Source organism: Sus scrofa, chromosome 1, assembly GCF_054392235.1.
Source record: "Sus scrofa isolate SSC_HxYL_T2T_F1_AM1 chromosome 1, Sscrofa_HxYL_maternal_Yorkshire_Landrace_v2.0, whole genome shotgun sequence".
Lineage (NCBI taxonomy): Eukaryota > Metazoa > Chordata > Mammalia > Artiodactyla > Suidae > Sus > Sus scrofa.
This window is the reverse complement of record NC_139383.1, coordinates 256944926-256965065: the sequence shown is the minus strand read 5'-3', so window position 1 is coordinate 256965065 and position 20140 is coordinate 256944926. Positions and strand designations below refer to the sequence as shown.

General features: G+C 37.4%; 1 protein-coding gene and 1 non-coding gene across 3 annotated transcripts in view; one reads left to right on the top strand and one right to left on the bottom strand.

Annotated features, from left to right (window-relative positions):
- LOC106509227 (uncharacterized) overlaps positions 1-20140 on the top strand; it is a 434083-nt gene that overhangs the window by 19177 nt on the left and 394766 nt on the right. For both annotated transcript variants that reach the window (XR_014825647.1, XR_014825650.1), the window contains exon 3: positions 11481-11589. This is a non-coding gene — a transcript (uncharacterized LOC106509227). The remainder of the gene's footprint in view (positions 1-11480; positions 11590-20140) is intronic.
- Positions 16859-17536, bottom strand: LOC100155308 (ras-related protein R-Ras2). Its single transcript, XM_013993725.3, is given in 3 exon segments — positions 16859-17182; positions 17184-17503; positions 17506-17536. Coding segments are annotated over 3 exon segments (606 nt in total). The 3' UTR covers positions 16859-16927.

Genomic DNA, 20140 nt, shown 5'->3' with positions numbered 1-20140 from the left:
AATCCCTGCAGTTGGGTGCAGCCAGGTGACTAAGTCCTAGCCAGTGGGATGGGTTAGTGCATTTATGACCCACTGTAAGTGATATTTTGTAGGAGGAATTGTTGCCCTCTCTGTCTTTCTTATTGCTTCTTGCTGGAATGTGGACATAATGGCTGGAGTTCTTGACCTACGTGGTGGAAACCACATGCTAAAGATGGCAGAACAGAGAGAAGTGGTCTAGTTTCTGACTCCATGGAATACCACACTAGGAGTCCTGGAGTACCTATCTCTGGACATCTTTTACAAGAGAATTCACCTTCCGGTTTAAGTCACTGCTATGTGGCTCACACCTGTGATCTTAATCAATAGAAAGATGACTCATTTCTATTCATTTGTTTCTCTTCTTTTCCTTTTGCCTTCACTTATTAATCACCAAATTCTTTGCCAAAACTCAAAATGATTAAATTTATTAGTCAGCTTATCATTTCATCTTGTAGAGTTATCTTTCAGGAATCTTTTTTTTTTTTTTTTCTTTCTCTTGGTACAGTATCGACTAAGCATTTAAGATGACCCTGTAGTAATTCTTGGATCTCCTTTCACTGATCTGCAGAATCCCATTTGCCTTGTGTTGGACTTCCTTTTCCTTTCCAGTATCTCATGTCTTTTTTTTGCTTTTCCTCATTTTAGGAGAGGGTACGTGGGAAGTAAACTTTTGAGACTTGCATGTCTAAAAATGTCTTCTCTTAATTTATAGTTTGGGTAGATATAAAATTCTACTTTGGAAATAATTTTCCTCATTTTTTAAAAGGCACTGCTCCATTGCATAAAAGTTTCTAATAAGTAATTCATCCCATTCTGATCCTGATCCTTTGTATGTGACTTGTTGCTCTCTGTAAATTTTTTGTATTTTTCTTATTATCTCTGATTTTCTGAAATTTCATCATACTATTCCTTGGAATAGGTCTTTTTTCATCTATTGTGTCTCATTCAGTAGATCCACCTCAATTTGGAAACTTTTTTTTCCTTTTTTTTTTTATTTTTTATTTTCCCACTGTACAGCAAGGGGATCAAGTTATCCTTACATGTATACATTGCAATTACAGTTTTTCCCCCACTCTTTCTTCTGTTGCAACATGAGTATCTAGACATAGTTCTCATGCTATTCAGCAGGATCTCCTTGTAAATCTATTCTAGGTTGTGTCTGATAAGCCCAAGCTCCCGATCCCTCCTACTCCCTCTCCCTCCCATCAGGTAGCCACAAGTCTCTTCTCCAAGTCCATGATTTTCTTTTCTGAGGAGATGTTCATTTGTGCTGGATATTAGATTCCAGTTATAAGTGATATCATATGGTATTTGTCTTTGTCTTTCTGGCTCATTTCACTCAGGATGAGATTCTCTAGTTCCATCCATGTTGCTGCAAATGGCATTATGTCATTCTTTTTTATGGCCGAGTAGTATTCCATTGTGTATATATACCACCTCTTCCGAATCCAATCCTCTGTCGATGGACATTTGGGTTGTTTCCATGTCCTGGCTATTGTGAATAGTGCTGCAATGAACATGTGGGTGCCTGTGTCTCTTTTAAGTAGAGTTTTGTCTGGATAGATGCCCAAGAGTGGGATTGTGGGGTCATATGGTAATTCTATGTATAGATTTCTAAGGTATCTCCAAACTGTTCCCCATAGTGGCTGTACCAGCTTACATTCCCACCAACAGTGCAGTAGGGTTCCCTTTTCTCCACAGCCCCTCCAGCGCTTGTTATTTGTGGACTTCTTAATGATGGCCATTCTGACTGGTGTGAGGTGGTATCTCATGGTAGTTTTGATTTGCGTTTCTCTTATAATCAGCGATGTTGAGCATTTTTTCATGTGTTTGCTGGCCATCTGTATATCTTCCTTGGAGAACAGTCTATTCAGGTCTTTTGCCCATTTTTCCATTGATTGATTGGCTTTTTTGCTGTTGAGTTGTATAATTTGTTTATATATTCTAGAGATTAAGCCCTTGTCAGTTGCATCATTTGAAACTATTTTCTCCCATTCTGAAAGTTGTCTTTTTGTTTTCTTTTGGGTTTCCTTTGCTGTGCAAAAGCTTTTCAGTTTGATTAGGTCCCATGGTGGAAACTAATTTTTTTTTTGCCAGAGATCTTAGTATTTGTTAGTATCTTTGAAGAATATATTAATTGGTATAGGCTAATTTGCTGTTACAAATTGACACCAAAAGTGTGTTCTAATTCTAATTCTAATTCAAACATTACTGTATTTTATTTATTATTATTATTTTTCCTTTTTTTGGGGGGTGCACTTGTGGCCTATGGAAGTTCTCAGGCTAGGGGTCGAATTGGAGCTGCAGCCTCCATCCTACACCACAGCAACGTGGGATCCCAGCCGTGTATGCAACCTACACCATACCTCATGGCAACGACAGATCCTTCACCCATTGAGTGAGGCCAGGGATCAAATCCATGTCCTCATGGATTATAGTTGGGTTCATTACCAGTGAGCCACAATAGGAACTCCATAACATTTTATTTTTTAGGAGAATCCAAAGTAGGGTTTTTTAGTTGACAAGCAGCGCTCCTATACAGCTTAAGGACATAGATTTCTTCCATGCTGTGGCTTTGCCATCCTCTAGAGTCTCATCATTAATTTCATCCAACCAAGAGAAAAAGGAGACTTTCAAGAATATTTGCAAAAGGAGAATGCTTACAAAATAGGAATAAAATTTTTATGGCTACAACTTAGAGATAGATATACATTGGTTGCCTAAGACAATCTCCCATTTAGTATCTCACAGGATTTAATTATCCTCAGAATTCTATAAGTTAAACTTTATCTCCATTTTATAATAGAAAAAGGTGAGATTCTGAGAGATTAAATTATTTTCTCAGGCTTATACCTGCTAGGTAGTCCAGCCAGGATTTAAAGGCAGATTGTAGAATTAGTTCAGTTTACCATTAAAAAAAAAAAAAGTGTGTGATCTCTAAGATAGTTTTAGATTTGTGGTGGTAAATAGTCTCTAAACAGCATTTAAAAAGGAATATTTTTCGGTGACTACTTGTTTATCCCTAAAATGCCTGGAAAATAAGTAAGATAAGCATTTTGAAAATTATTGTTTTATATCCTAATGTCTGACAAGTAGTCCAAAAAACAGTTAGTCCAAAGCTAGAAAAATAATACCAAAAAAATGGATTATTAAAATGGGCTAATGTGATGTGATGTAGAGAAACTGGTTGGTTATATAGATTGGGTAGACAGAAATGAGCTGTTGGAGGTAACATGGAGCATTTATTGTAGATACAAAAGTGTATTTAATTTATGTACACTTTAAAGAAAATAATAAAAAGTGAACGCTTGTACCCCTGCCAAGCTTTAGAAATAAAATATTGCCACAACTTTAGATACTCAATACATATTCCTTCTTGATCATGCTTTCCTCCCTCCAATACATAGCCATAATTTCTTTCAAGTAACCACAATCCAGAATTTTGTGTTGATCATTAAGTTTTTTTTTTCAATTTGCATTTGTCTATATACTAAGCAATATATTGTTTTGGTTTGTCTGTTTTATAAATTTCTTTAAATGAAATCAGATTGTTTTTATTATTTTGACACATAATTCTTTAATTTTAGGCTTTTGAAAAGGACCAGTGTTAAGCAATTACAGTAATTAATTCATTTCTCTGCTGTTAGTATTCCATACCTTAATTTCTTTGTCCACTGGGCATTATGGACAAAGCCGTTTGACTTTCTTTGTAGATGTCTTCTGTTTCCAGTGGAAGAACTTCTCTAAGCCAGGCGTTTCAGACCTTTCCTTTTTCCTTTTTTTTTCTTTTTTGTACTTTAATTCCAGCAAGTTCATTTAGGTCCTGAGGCGTATGTTTCCAATATTTCTGAAACCAAGTACAGATTTCCTACTTCACAAATTTGATTACAGGTTTAGAAAATTTATAGTAACATCCTGTTTTTTTTGGCAAACATCATCAAGTTTGGGAAATTGCTTTTTAAATATACATTCTTGGGAGTTCCTGTGGTGGCGCAGTGGTTGAGGAATCCGACTAGGAACACTGAGGTTGCGGGTTCGATCCCTGCCCTTGCTCAGCGGGTTAACGATCTGGCGTTGCCGTGAGCTGTGGTGTAGGTCACAGACTTGGCTCGGGTCCAGCATTGCTGTGGCTCTGGCATAGGCTGGCAGCTACAGCTCCGATTAGATCCCTAGCCTGGGAACCTCCATACGCCACGGGAGCGGCTCAAGAAATGGCAAAATAAATAAATAAATAAATAAATAAACATTCTTTTTCTCACATAATCCTCCATCATGCTCCATCATCAGTGACTAGATGTAGTTCTCTGTGCTATACAACAGGATCTCATTGCTTATCTACTCCAAATGGAATAGTTTGCATCTATTAACCCCAGACTCCCAGTCCATCCCACTCCCTCCCGCTCCCACTTGGCAACCACAAGTCTGTTCTCCATGAATTTCTTTTCTGTGGAAAGGTTTATTTGTGCCGTATGTTGGATTCCAGATATAGGTGATATCTTTTGGTGTTTGTCTTTCTGACTTACTTCACTTAGTATGAGAGTCTCTAGATCCATCCATATTGCTGCAAATGATATTATTTTGTTCTATTTATGGCTGAGTAGTATTCCATTGTGTATGTATAACACATTTTCTTAATCCATTCATTTGTTGATGGACATTTAGGTTGGTTCCATGTCTTGACTATTGTGAATAGTGCTGCAATGAACATATGGGTGGATATATATTTTTCAAGGAAAGTTTTGTCCAGATATATGCCCAAGAGTGGGATTGCTCGATCATGTGGTAGTTGTATATATTTAGTTTTCTGAGGTACCTCCATACTGTTTTACACAGTGGTTTTACCAATTTACATTCCCACCAATAGTGTAGGAGGGTACTCTTTTCTCCACACCCTTTCCAGCACTTGTTATTTGTTGACTTGTTAATGATGGTCATTCTGACTGGTGTGAGATGGTACCTTGTAGTAGTTTTGACTTGCTTTTCTCTAATAATTAGTGATGTTGAGCATTTTTTCATGTGCTTGTTGGCCATCTGTATATCTTCTTTGGAGAAATGTCTATTCAGGTCTTTTGCCCATTTTTCAGTTGGGTTGTTGGTTTTTTTTTTTTATCATAAATGGATATTGGAATTTGTCAAATGCTTTTTCTGCATCTATTGAGATGACCATGTGGTTTTTGGCTTTTCTTTTGTTATTGTGGCATATATGACATAAATTGATTTGCATGTGTTTGAACCATCCTTGTGCACCTGGGATGAATCCCGCTTGGTCATGGTGTATGATCTTTTTTATATGTTGTTGGATTCGGTTGGCTAAAATTTTGTTGAGAATTTTTGCATCTATAGTCATCAAAGATATTGGCCTATAATTTTCTTTTTTGAAAGTATCTTTGGTTTTGGCATTAGAGTGATGGTGGCTTCATAGAATGTTTTTAGGAGTGTTTCTTCTTTTTCAACTTTTTGGAAAATTTTAAGAAGGATGGGTTTAAGTTCTTCTTGGTATGTTTGATAGAATTCGTCTGGGAAGCCATCTGGTCTTGGACTTTTATTTGTAGAGAGCATTTTTATTACATATTCAATTTCGTTTCTAGTGATTGGTCTGTTCACTTGATCTATTTCTTCTTGATTCAGTTTTGGTGGGCTGTAAGTCTCTAGAAAGTTTACCATTTCTTCTAGGTTGTGAAATTTTTTGGCATATAATTGTTCATAGTATACTCTTACAGTTTTATTATATTTCTTCAATATCCATTGAGATTTCTTCTTCATTTATTTATTTATTTTTGGCTTTTTTTTTTCTTTTTGTCTTTTCAGGGCCACACCCAGGGCATATGGAGGTTCCCAGGCTAGGGGTCCAATTGGAACGGTAGCTGCTGGCCTACCCCACAGCCACAGCAACTTGGGATCCGAGCTGTGTCTGCAACCTACACCACAGCTCACGGCAACTCCTGTTCCTTAACCCACTGAGTGAGGCCAAGGATCAAACCTGCAACCTCATGGTTCCTAGTCGGATTCGTTTCTGCTGCGCCACGATGGAAACTCCTTCTTTTTCATTTATTATTTTGTTTATTTGGATTCTTTCTCTCCTCTTATTAGTGAATCTGGCTAGAGGTTTGTCAATTTTGTTTACCCTTTCAAAGAACTAGCTCTTTGTTTTATTGATTTTTTCTATTGTTTCTTGAATCTCTATTTTATTGATTTCCTCTCTGATCTTTATGATTTCCTTCCTTTTTTTTTTTTTTTGTTCTTTTTCTAATTCATTTAGATGGTGGGTTAAGTTGTCAATTTTAGATTTTTCTTCTTTTTAGAGGAAGGCCTGTATCACTCTGAATCTCCCTCTAAGCACTGCTTTTGCAGCATCCCAAAGATTTTGAATGTTTGTGTCTTCATTATCATTTGTCTTGAGGTATTTTTTAATTTCCTTTTTGATTTCCTTGTTGACCCATTTGTTTCTTTTAGTAGCATGTTATTTAGTTTCCATGTAGTCAGTTTTTTCTCATTTCTTTTCCTGTGGTTGATTTCTAATTTCATGCCATTGTGGTCAGAGAAGATATTTGAAATAATTTCTATACTCTTAAATTTGGTGAGGTTAGTTTTGTGCCCCAGTATGTGGTCAATCCTTGAGAATGTTCTATATGCACTTGAAAAGAATGTATATTCTGATTTTTTTGGATGTAATATCCTGAAAATATCAATGAGATCTAACTGTTCTATTGTGTCATTTAGGATCTCTGGGGCCTTACTGATTTTCTATCTAGAGGATCTGTCCATTGATGTGAGTGGGTTGTTAAAGTCTCCTACTATTATTGTATTCCCAACAATTTCTCCTTGTATGTCTTAGTATTTGTTGTGTGTATCTGGGTGCTCCTATATTAGGAGGATGATTGTAACATCCTCCTCGCGAATGGATCCTTTTATCATTAAATAGTGTCCTTCTTTGTCTTTCCTTATGGCCTTCATTTTAAAGTCTGTCTTGTCTGATATGAGCATTGCAACTCCTGTTTTCCTGTCTTTTCCATTGGCACGAAATATCTTTTCCCATCCCCTCACTTTCAATCTATATGTGTCCTTTGCCCTAAGGTGAGTCTCTTGTAGACAGTGTCTTGTAGGCTCTTGCTTTTTTTATCCAATCTGCCACTCTGTGTCTTTTGATTGGAGCATTCAGTCCATTGACATTTAAGGTAGTTATTGATAAATATGTATTTATTGCCATTTTAAACCTTGTTTCCAGTTGATTCTATGTTTCTCCTTTCTTTTTTTGGTTGGATGATTTCCTTTTATTTTATGCTTGTGTACTTTTTAGTTTTTATGAATGTAATGTTTAGTTTTGATTTGTGGTTGCCCTGTTTTTCAAGTTTGTTAATCCCTTCCTACATCTGCTTGCTTTAGCCTGATAGTCATATAAACTCAAACACATTATTAAAAAAAAAAAGAATCTAGATTTTCTTACTTTCCTCCCCCATGAAGTCCTTTTTTAACATCCTCATGTTCTCATTTTGCTGTTCCTTGTGTTTATTGTTACTTTTACAATAGGTTTTTTTTTCTTCCCCTTTTAGATCTGTATACTGACCTAAGTGATTGCTTTCCAATTGTGATTTCCTCCATCCTATTTCTTCTTACTTCCTTTTTATTTAGGGGAAGCCCTTTCAGTATTTCTTTTAGAATGGGTTTAGGATTACTGTATTCTTTTAGCTTTTGTTTTTTGGAGAAATTCTTATTTCTACTTGTGTTTTAAAAGATATTCTTGCTGGGTAGAGTATTCTAGGCTGCATTTTTTTTTTTTCCCTTTTAGAACTTTGAATATATCTTGCCACTCTCTTCTGGTCTGTAGTGTTTCTGTAGAGAAATCAGCTGATAGCCTTATGGGGGTTCCCTTATAATTAACACTTTGTTTTTCTCTTGTTGCCTTTAGAATTCTCTTCTTATCTTTAACTTTTGCCATTTTTATTATAATATGTCTTGGTGTGGGCATGTTTGGATTCAACTTGTTTGGGGCCTTCTTTGCTTCCTGTATCTTGATATCTGTATTCTTTAGGTTTGGAAAGTTTTCAGCCGTAATTTTTTCAAATATATTTTCAATCTCCTTTTTTTTTTTCTTCTCCTTCTAGAATTCCTATTATGTGTAGGTTGGCCCACTTTATATTATCCCATGGATCTCTTATATTGCTTTCAGGTTTTTTTTCATTTGGTTTTCTGTTTGCTGTCCTGATTGGGTGATTTCCATTATTCTATCTTCCAAGTCGCTAATTCATTCCTTCACATTATTCATTCTATTCTTTAGTGCCTTTAACTTAGTTTTGTCTCTGCAAATCAATTTTCTGTTTTTTCCAGGCTCCTTTTCATATTTTCTATTTCCTTTCTAAAGTAATTTGTATTACTGTTTATATCTGCACTTAATCCCTTAATATTCATCCTTAATCCCTTCAGTATTTTCATTACCTTCCTTTTGAGCTCAATGTCTATTAGACTGCAGAGGTCTGTTTCATTGTTTGCTGCTTCAGATGAATTCTCCTATTCTTTTAACTTGGAATGCTTCCCGAGCTTCTTCATTTCACTTATGTTTTTCTCTTTCTGTGAGTTTAGGGAAACTAACTACTGTAGTCTTGGAGGGCTATTTCTATGCAAGAGTTCCCTTTTGTATTTTACTGCGGGGGGCAGGGTGGTGGTTAATATTTATTTTTGACAAGGGATTTTGGTATTTTCTTTGGGTGAGTAGGCTTTTATCCCCCTGAGTGTGTTTCCAGGGAGAAGGAGGCAATGGGCAGGGCTAGTAGTCAGTGCCTGGTTGCTGGGCTCTTGACAGTAGCAAGGACTTGCTGGAGAGGTGGTGCAAGCTACTCCTAATTACAGGGCCCTGGGAAGTGGTAATGAGTCTCAGGCAGATGTAGATGGTGCCTGGAACAGTTGGCAGTGGCAGTGCAGGGTGTGTGAGTTCCCAGGCTAGTGAGAGCAACAATGGGTGGGGTTTGGTCACAGTGACCTCCTTTTGAGGTTATGGGGGCCATAAGTAGTGCCTGTTCACAGACCCCCAGTGGTTGCAGGCCACACCCACCTCTGGAGTCAGAGATAACTGCAGTGTTTTGCTCCTACCACCTGTAGGCCATGCACGAGGCACCCTGTCCTGCTTAACCCATGCAGGATGTGCTGCACAGGCTACTCCTAGTTGCAAGATCCTGGGAAGTGACAGTGATTAGGTATGTGCGGGCACTGCCCAGAGTGTTTGGCAGTGGCAGCAGCAGGGCGAGTGTGTTCCCAGGGGAGTGAGAGTAACAATGGGTGCTGCTCAGTTGCAGTGTCCTCTTTTTTGCTGACATATGAGGTGACTGGGGGTACAGGTGGAGCCTGTTTACAGACCACTAGTGGTGGCAGGCCATGCCTCCCTCTGGTTTCTGAGATGACTGCTGTGGTTTGTCCCTGCTGCCTGTAGATCACACATGAGACACTGATTCGCCCTTAGTCCCCTGCTGCCCTTATGCCACACAAGAGGTGCCTGGTCTCACATAGCACAAGCAAGTGGCCTCTTGCCACCTGTATCCCATGCCAGAAGTGCCCTTCCCTCTTAGAGCCCATGTGTGCAGGGAGATCCTATGGTGATTCACCCCTCCTCCTCTCGCCCTCCCCAACAATGGCATCTTGCTTCTCCTGCAGGCCCAGACCTCCTCCTGGGTTCCCTCTGCTGTGGAACACTGCTTCCCAGCCCCTCAGGCTATCTCTCCACACAGCCAACCCTAGTCCTCTCCCTGGAACTACCTCTGGAGACTGAGTCTCAGTACCCAGCCCCCACCTGAGCATCTCAGGCTGTGATATTAGGGGCTGTGGTGCATATGATCTTTGCGGCTCTCATTTTGCTTTGCTCTCCTCAGTCCACCTGCTGCTATGCTTTCCTGGTGACTTTAAGGTCCCTCCTTCTTGGCTGATCTCCCTGTCAGTTAGGTGGCTCCACAGGGTGTGGGTTCCTTTTCTCTTTCACAGCTTCCTCTCAGGAATGATAGTCCTGTCCTGATTCCTTTTCTTTCTCTTTTTTTCTTTTGTTCTACCCAGTTATGTTGAGGGTTTCTTGACCTTTTTGGAGGTTTAAGTTCTTCTGCCAGCATTCAGTAGATCTTCTGTGAATTGTTCTATATGTAATTGTGTTTTTTTGATGTGTTTGTGGGAGAAGGTGAGTGTGATGTCTTACTCCTCTGCCATCTTGATCCTTTCCTGCATTTCAGACCTTTTTTGTGTCAAGAAACCATTTAAAAAACTTATGAATCTATAGACTTCAAATATTTTAAAATGTGCAACAAATGAATAGGGTCACAGAGAAAAAATTATGAAGAAACAAATGCAAAGATAACAAATTTGACTAGAATTATCAAGATAGAATTATATTAAATACTTAAAGGATGTAACAGACTAGATCTCAGAAGTTCTCATTACACACACACTAAGGTAACTATGTGAAGTGATGGATGTGTTAACTAACCTTAATCATTTTGCAGTATATATGTTTATCAAATCATCACATTGTACACCTTAGATGTATACAATATTATATATCAATAATTTCTCAAAAAAGCTGGCACAATATAAAAGCAAATTATTCAAAAAGAAATAGACATCCTTCTTTATTAAGATACTAAGGTCTGGAGTTCCTGTCATGGCGCAGTGGTTAACGAATCCGACTAGGAACCATGAGGTTGTGGGTTCGATCCCTGGCCTTGCTCAGGGGGTTAAGGATCCGGTGTTTCTGTGAGCTGTGGTGTAGGTCGCAGACTTGGCTCGGATCCCACGTTGCTGTGGCTCTGATGTAGGCCAGTGGCTATAGCTCCAATTAGACCCCTAGCCTGGGAACCTCCATATGCTGCCGGAGTGGCCCTAGAGAAGGCAAAAAGACAAAAAAAAAAAAAAAAAGATACTAAGATCTATCAGTGGATATGAGATATAATTTTAAATTAGTAATAATCATAAAAATAAATTTTATCTGTTAATGGAATCTAACAATATGGTTTTATTGGTCACAGAGTCACTAGTCTTGCTAATAATATTGTGAGTTGTTGCCTACCTTCATAATCAAAGGAGATGCTTATTTTCAGATAGAAAATTGATGGCTTTAATTAAAAATGTAACTTTTTCCCATTCAAGTTACCAGACTCTCTGTATTCTATCCATACACCCTGACCATAGACCCTAACCTCCAGTTACAAGGTTATGAACCACTGCTTTAGCATATGTACCTAGTAAGATATATCATACTTATCTTTACTAATGGTACCAAACTGTTTTATAAATTTATATCATTAGTAATCCTGTATGAGGTTTTTCTGAACAATTTAAAATTATTGTCCCTCTTGTTCCATGACAGTGGAAGTGCATTTTACACTGCACAGAACAAATAGATATCAATTAAAGCATGGAGGGAATTATAGGAAGCAGGCAAAGGCAGCAGTCTGCTTGATGGTGTCTCTGCTTGGTTTTGTCCATAGGTCAAGCTCATCAAATCTGCAGAAGGAAGCAGGGGAGGTGGATCCAAGGCTGGCAGAGCTGCATAGGAGGGAAGTAGCCCCACATGTAAACTATGGAGGACACCCCTGGGTAAGTGCTTTCTTTGTGCTCTGTTCTGTGGCCACTAGGTGGTGGTATAAACTAGTTTCTTTAGGTTCCTAATAGTGTGTGCTATTTTTTGTTGTTTTGGAGTTCCTTTAACTTAAGCTATATTTCTTTAGAATGGAATTATCTTGCATTTCTTCTTTTTTTTTGTTATGTAGTATTTTGTATTGAAGAGAAAAACTTCTGTAAAGATGAATTACATTTAAAACCTTTATGAGGTACTTTATTATTATTCATAAAATAAGTGGTAATACATTAAAAAATTTTCATTCAGTGCTTCTTAACAAGTATGCTACTCATATCAGTGAATATGTATTAAGGACCTATTGTGTGTTGAGGATTGAATTAAATGCTCTGGGGAAGGAATAAGACTGGATACCTCTTCTTGAGCTTTCAACATCGTGATATTTCTGTATCAGCCTCTCTGCTGCTAGTCTTAGGATAACTAACAGGAAAGACTTGTGAGCAGCTCAATATTATATATAATATGAATTTATTTAACAATGCTTATATTAAGAGAATAAATTGTTTTTATTACTAAAACACATAAACATACAAGTTTAATATATATCTATTATAGCCTTCTTTAGTTATCCTACATTAATTGGCTTTATGTTTTGCTTTTGAAAGTGAATTCTGGTACCAATGACATTTAAAACCTCTCAATAATAAAAGCAATTATTTCCTAAAGTAGGCTTTGCAAGTCTATTGCTTTGAATAATCTTTTGTACTTCACAACTGGAGTAGGAAGGAAATGTTATGGGGGAAGAATTTCTGGACCTTTTGCTATTTGTTTTGTATTTTTGTTACTAAATATGGTTGGTTTCTTTCCTAGGTATAAGTTTCAACACCTTTTAGCTTTAGGCACTAGTGCACTTACTTTGTGACACTTTTTTTTAAATGATGTTTTACTTCAAATGAACACTCATTGTCTGATGTTCTCCAATGTATTTTTCTTCACGTCTACAAGTTGTCATAGATGTTAGCTGAGTAATCAACTCACTTTTTAATGTGTTTTCACTTTACTTGACCATTATGATTGCTTCTGAAGCATCTTTATAGTTTGTTATGTTTTATTTATTCTCAATATTGTATTGATGGCCAGAGCATTAGTGCAAGGGGCTTGTAGGCTGTGTCCAAACCAGGGGTTCTCTTGTTTCTTTTGCCCCTTGTCAGGGCCTTCATTATAGTCTCTGCTATAGTAGAGTCAAGTATTTTCTCAAACACACTTCATGATTGAAGTTCATATGTCCTTTTATCACTTGTGAAGTTGACAGACTCATAGTTTATGGGAAATCAGCACTACTTAGTTTAAAATTTCTCCCAAAAAAGTTCTAATTTGACTTCTCAAGATAGCTTAATAGCCTCCTAGAAGTGGGCTTCATATTCAGGATGGTTTTCTTCTTAGATAGATGCTAAATATTAAGAAAGATGGTTCCTGATTTTCCAACCCTTGGAGTCATCAGAAGCTCCCACTCAGCACAAAATAAAAACTAAAAATAGTGAAAAGTCGTAACTTTACAGGCTACTTGAGTATAATTCCTTTTTTCTTTTTTCCATCTTTTAAAAAATTATAGTTGTTTTACAATGTTGCTCCAATTTCTACTGTACAGCAAAGTGTGTATAATTCCTATTTCATAATATTTTACATTGAGTAATGGTCCTGAGCCTGTGGATGTTTTGAAATGAGGGATGTTGGTAGATTCATGTGGCGAGTCTTGTTTATGATTACCTCTTTAATGAGAGCCAAGCCCTCATTTGGTCGGTTAATTCCTTTCTTCATTCCTCCCTAGCTGCCTTTCTTACTTTTAAAGAGATGTACTTATTCTCGTCCATTTCACCTTGGGAGGTTGATTTTCTACGTTACAGATTGAAATAAAAACAGCAAACAAGAAGCTGAAAGAATCTAAGTGCTTGCTTCAGGAAACAAAATGAATTATTTAGAGTTGGTTTGTTCACTTTGATTACTCTCCTGTAATCAGGGTTACAGGATACCATAACTGGGTTATTCTTTCCCATTTTGGTATTTAAGTGTTCCCGTATGTTTTTTAAAAATAAATAATGCTTCACTGAATAACTCTGTATGCATCTTCTTGGCTCTATACTTGTAAGTGGAATTAATGAGTCAACTTTACATTTTTTATAATAGTGATTTACAGCCTCACTGACAGTGAATGGGATTTCCTCTTTCTCCATGTTCTTGACAATTCTTGTTAAGAGTTTAATAGTTTTGTATCTTTTGACTAAGAAATATATTATTAATTTACATTTCTCTGATTTCATATGAGTTGAACATCTTTTCATGATTTTATTGGCCATGCTGTTTTCCTTTACTTTGAAGTCCCTGTTAATATCCTTTGCCCAATTTTCTGTTGTGTTGTTTATTTTTTCTTATTAATTTGATAGCTTTAAAAAAAGACAATCTGGATACTAATCCTCTTTTGGTTTATTTGTTTTCCATATATACAGATATTTAAATCTTTATAATGATGCATTTTTGCCATGTAGATGTTCCTAAATTTGAATTAGTGGTTCTTTTTTTTTTGATATTTATATACATATATGATTGAATATATATAAAGTCTCTTATAAGTTGTTAAGAAAAAGACAGTCAGTTACAGACTGGAGCAGTCTCTTTACAAAAGCATGAAGTAGCATGAATTCGTAGTTCTTTATGTTTTATACTTTTCTTGGCTCATTTGAGATATACTTTTCCAATCCCTGTGTATGAAGACATTTTCTTATATTTTCCTCTAGATATTTTATAGTTTTGCTTTTCCTTTATTTTGGTTACAATGTGGGGTGGCGGTGTAATTTTATCTTCCTCCCTCAATATTAGCAAAGCGCAATTTATCAAATATTTCATCCATTCCCTACTGATTTGCAATGCCATATTATATCAAATATCATTTATTTAGACTATAAACTTCCACATATGCCGAGGCTATTGATGAATTATCTACTCTTGTTTTTTTTGACATATTTGTCTTTACCTGTACCAGTGCTATGCTATCTGAATTATTGTAGCTTAATCATTCATCCATCTTGACATTTGCTTTTTTTTTTTTTTTTTTTTTCTTTTTAAGACTTCATCTACAGCATATGGAAGTTCCCAGGCTAGGGGTCAAATCAGAGCTATGGATGCCAGCCATGCCACAGCCACAGGAATACAGGGTCTGAGCCGTGTCTGTGACCTATACCACAGGTCGCCGCAACGCCGGATCCTTAACCCACTTACTGAGGCCAGGGGTCAAAATGGCATCTTCATTGATCCTAGTCGGGTTCATTAACCGCTGAGCCACAAAAGGAACTCTCCATCTTGACATTTCATACAGTAAATTTATACTTCTTATTCAAACACTGCCTTGGCTATTCTTGGTCTTACTATTCAACTTGAATTTTGGAGTAAACTTCAGAAATTAAAAAAAATCCCAATTTCATTTTGATTAAAATTACACTAATTTTATAGAGAAATTTGGGATGAATATAGTTACTTTTTAATTTCTTAAAGTGAACAATATAGGAGTTCCTGTCGTGGCACAGTGGTTAACGAATCTGACTAGGAACCATGAGGTTGCGGGTTCGATCCCTGGCTTTGCTCAGTGGGTTAAGGATCTGGTGTTGCCGTGAGCTGTGGTGTAGGCTGCAGATGTGGCTCGGATCCTGCGTTGCTGTGGCTCTGGCGTAGGCCAGTGGCTACAGCTCTGATTCGACCCCTAGCCTGGGAACCTCCATATGCCGCCAGAGTGGCCCTGGAGAAGGCAAAAAGACCAAAAAAAAAAATAAATAAATAAACAATATAAAACTCCTCAATTTGTGAGAGATTTTCTTCTATGTGTTTTAATAAAGGTTTATATTTTCAAAAATTCCTTTTTTTTTTTTTTTTTTGTGGTAGCAGATCAGTTTTCATTCTAGCACCTGAAGCTATACAAGGGTACGCTTTATAAACTCCATGGGACTGTTGTACACATTCAATAAAGTGATAACTGTGCAATACCACTTAGTATCTCAAAGTCAAGAACATAATTTTGAATGGTTTAAACACGATCCACAGAATTAAAAGCAAAATCAGAAGCCATCCATAGTTATACTAATTGTCATTAAAAGTTTTACCACTTGCTACTTGACATAATGGTCAATATCTAGCAAGGGCTCTTGGAGGTGATTTCAGCTTCTCATCCTGTTGTACTCTATTGGGAAGGTCTCTTGAGTAGCTATGTGACTGGCTAAAGGTGGGTACAACCAGGACCAGAACAGCAAGTGAGGTTCTACCACAGTCTCTGTAGTTTTCACGTTCTTTTCTTTGTCAGTTAAAAGTGAACAGTGAGAATTAAATCCTTATCTTTACATATATGCAAGGTATGCTGTGAAACCATATTTGCTTTCAAACATATAAAAATACTTAACTAGTTAGATAAGAAAAGAATGTATAAAAGTATATAGCAAAAACATTAATCATCCTGACCCTGGAAAGAACAATTCCATATTTTATATTACAAACAAAAAGTTTTAGTTTTTCCAATCCTTTATCCAGAAATACTTGAAAAGGAAGACAGACAGAAATTATTTATTTTTACTCTCAACATGGCTGTGAAAAGAGTTAAAATAAGAAACCAAGAACAGTGAAATACCTAAGTCCAGAATGAGTCCAAATATTTGGCCACAAAGAATACTATCTTTAAGAATAGGAGTAATAGTAAAGGCTTTACACACAATTTTTAATCTATAAATACAAGAGGCATTTGGTATCTTGGCCACTGGAAAACAAAGTCTGTAGCATCAGTAAAGTTCTGAGATGTCTCACTTTTATGGATTCAATTCAGTGTATTTAAGGTTAACTAAAATTGACATCAAAATTTTTAGAGATAGGCAAAGACTCACCTTAAAAAAAAAACAACAAAAACAACTCCCTGTTTCTATTTAGACTAGCAGTAGGCAATATAATTCCAGAAGTTAAAAGTTGTTTCACAACCTATGACTTCAGCTTGGTAAAGCTTAGATTTCAAAACTGATTCATCCCTATTAAAAGTAAGCCCTTAAAAAAGAATGTATCTGTGTGTGTGTGTGTATATATATATATATATATTTTTTTTTTTTAAAGGAATCAGATAATCTTTGAAGCAGCCTTAGTGTTTCCTTCAAGTCTCGCTTGAAATGACCATTGGATTAGCTTCATAGAAAGGATTAGCCAGCATCTTGATCTAAGGCTACCGCAGTGATCATTTGTCTAAGGCTAGAAAGGTAACCAACATGATGTAAACCCTAAGGAGAGAAGAAGATGAGGACTCTTCCTGGCAGTTGGTAGCTGAAATTCAAGGGATTCTTAGAAAATGACACAATGGCAGCCTTTCTTGTCTTTTTCTTTCCATATTGGTTCTGGTGAAGGAGGACATTCCTGCTCTTGAAATTTCCTTATAACCAGGATAAGTTCATGGATAGCTTGATCCACATTCATCCTAATCTTTGCTGATGCCTCCATGTATGTTACTTTAAGCTGCCGTGCCACTTGCTGTCCCTTCCTGCGTTGTCTTTGATGATCCAGAGCTACTTTATTACCAGTTAAAATCATTAGAAACTCGTTCACGATCCTTTGCTCTGAGAATCTGTCTTTGAAACTTAGAGATTTCTTCAAAACTGCCTCTATCTGTGACTGAAAAGACCAACAGGAAACCCTTGCCAGTTCTCATATACTGTTCTCTCATAGCTCCAAACTCCTCTTGTCCTGCTGTATCCAGAATATCTAGCCGGCCTGCCCGGTCATCTAATACACATTGCTTTGTGTAGGAATCCTCGATGGTTGGATCATAATCCGTTACAACATAGGACTGGATGAACTGGATGGTGAGCGCCGACTTGCCCACGCCGCCTCCACAGACCACCACGAGCCGGTACTTCGCTAACCGGAGCCGTCTAGCTAGCCGGCCGCGGCCATGGGGACGCCGCTGAGCCCAGTTCAGGCACGCCGAGCCGCCTGCCCTAGGCCCGGCTCCCGGGACGAGTGCGGCCGGCGGGCGAGTGGCCGGGCGAGGGTCCTGGGCGCCGGAAGCTGCAGGAGGGCCGGTGCCGGCCGGCGGCAGCGCAGCGCCCAGGCTGGCTAGGTCCGGCAGGAGGCGCAGAGAAGCGGGGTGACCGCAGGGGAGAGGGCCGCAGCGGCCAGGGGGCGCGCTCCTCCATACGTCTCCTCAGCGCCTCTCAAAAATTCCTTACATAGCTTTTATAGATTTATTTGTGAACATTTTATACTTTTGTTGGTGTTGTGAGATCCTTTTAAAAATACATTTTCTGGGGAGTTCCCGTCGTGGCGCAGTGGTTAAGGAATCCAACTAGGAACCATGAGGTTGCGGGTTCGATCCCTGGCCTTGCTCAGTGGGTTAACGATCCGGCATTGCCGTGAGCTGTGGTGTAGGTTGCAGACGCGGCTCGGATCCAGCGTTGCTGTGGCTCTGGCGTAGGCCAGGTGGCTGCACCTCCGATTCAACCCCTAGCCTGGGAACCTCCATATGCCGCGGGAGCGGCCCAAGAAATAGCAAAAAAAAAAAAAAAAAAAAAAATACATTTTCTAACCATTTGTGCACAAAATACAGTGGATTTTGTAGATTGACTATGTATTTAGCAGGTTTGCTACATCTTATTTAAATTTTAAGATTTTCCTTTTATAGATTTTTTTTCTCAATTTCTATGCAGACATCCTTATTTTAAGTAAAAAAAAAAAAAAAGACCATTTTATTTCTCCTTTTCTAATCTTCATACCTCCTCTCCTTCCCTTCCTTCTCCTCTTCCTCCTGCCCTTTCTTCTCTCATTCTCTTTCCTTTTTCCTTCATTTCTCCTTTCCTCCTTCTCTCTCATGATGGGTAGGAGTTCTGTGCAATGTTGAATTTATTTGGAACTTTAGGGGAACTTGGTAGTTATTAGCTTCTGATAAATACCCTTTATCAGGTTAAAGGAGTTTTCTTCCGTTTTTACTTGGCTAAGTTTTTAATTTTTTAAGAAATTATGAATGCCTGTTGAACTTTATCAAACTTTTACTGAATTTGCTGAAATCATCTTTTGATTTTATTCTTTTTTTTTTTTTTTTTTTTTTTTTGTCTTTTTGCCATTTCTTGGGCCGCTCCTGCTGCATATGGAGGTTCCCAGGCTAGGGGTCTAATCGGAGCTGTAGCCGCCTACCTATGCCAGAGAGCCACAGCAACGCAGGATCCGAGCCACGTCTCCAACCTACACCACAGCTCAAGGCAATGCTGGATCCTTAACCCACTGAGCAAGGGCAGGGATCAAACCCACAACCTCATGGTTCCTAGTCGGATTTGTTAACCACTGCGCCATGACGGGAACTCCAGTCGATTTTATTCTTTAATTGGTGGTGTTGTGAATTACATTAACATATTTTTATAATGTTAAGATTCCTTGCATCCTTGGTATAAACCCTTCTTGGATGTTGTGTTATTTTTTTGTTCATTGTTAGATTCTGTTAGTATTTTATTTAGAATTTTTCTATCTATATTTGTGAGACCGGCTCATAATTTTTCTCTTTTTAAATTGTCCTTGTTCAGTTTTCACTTCAGTGTTACTTCAGGCTTATAAAAAAGAGTTTGGGGGAGAGTCCCATCCCCTTTCTATATTTTATGAAACAATTTGTGTAAGACAAGGGTTACCTGTTTTTAGAAACTGTGTTGAAATATCTAGAAAAATTGTTTGGGCCTGGTGAAATTTTAAATTACTGTTTCAGTCTTTTCCTGTCTTTCAATCTTTTTGTTTCCTCTTTAAAATCTTTGAGTTGGATTCTTAGTTATTAATTTTCTTTTTTTAATTTAATTTTTATTTTACATTGGAGTATAGTTGATTTACAATGTTGTGTTAACTTCAGGTGTACAACAAAATGGTTCAGTTATATGTATATCCATTCTTTTTCAAATTCTTTTCCCATGTAGATTATTACAGAATATTGAGTAGAGGTCCCTTGTGCTGTGTAGTAGGTCCTTGTTGATTATTTTTTATAGAGAAGTGTGTATATGTTAATCCCCAAACTCCTAATTTATTACCCACCCACATTTCCCCTTTGGTAATCATAAGTTTGTTTTCAAAGTCTGTGAGTCTGTTTCTGTTTTGTAAATAAGTATCACTTTTTAAGATTCCACATATAAGTGATATTATATTTGTCTTTCTCTCTGACTTACTTCACTTAATATGATAATCTCTACGTCCATCCATATTGCCGCAAATTGCGTTATTTTGTTCTTTTTTATGGTGCTTAATATCACGTTGTATATATGTACCACATCCTCTTTACTCATTCTTCTGCTGATGGACATTTAGGTTGCTTCCATGTCTTTGCTATTGTAAGTAGTGCTTCAATGAGCATTGGGGTGCATGTATCTTTTTGAATTATGGTTTAGAGAAAGCCATAATGAGATATATGATCAGGAATGGTATTGCTGAATCATATGGTAGTTCTGTATTTACTTTTTTTTTAATTTGTTATTACTCAAATGAATTTATCACATCTGTAGTTGTATAATGATCATAACAATTTGATTT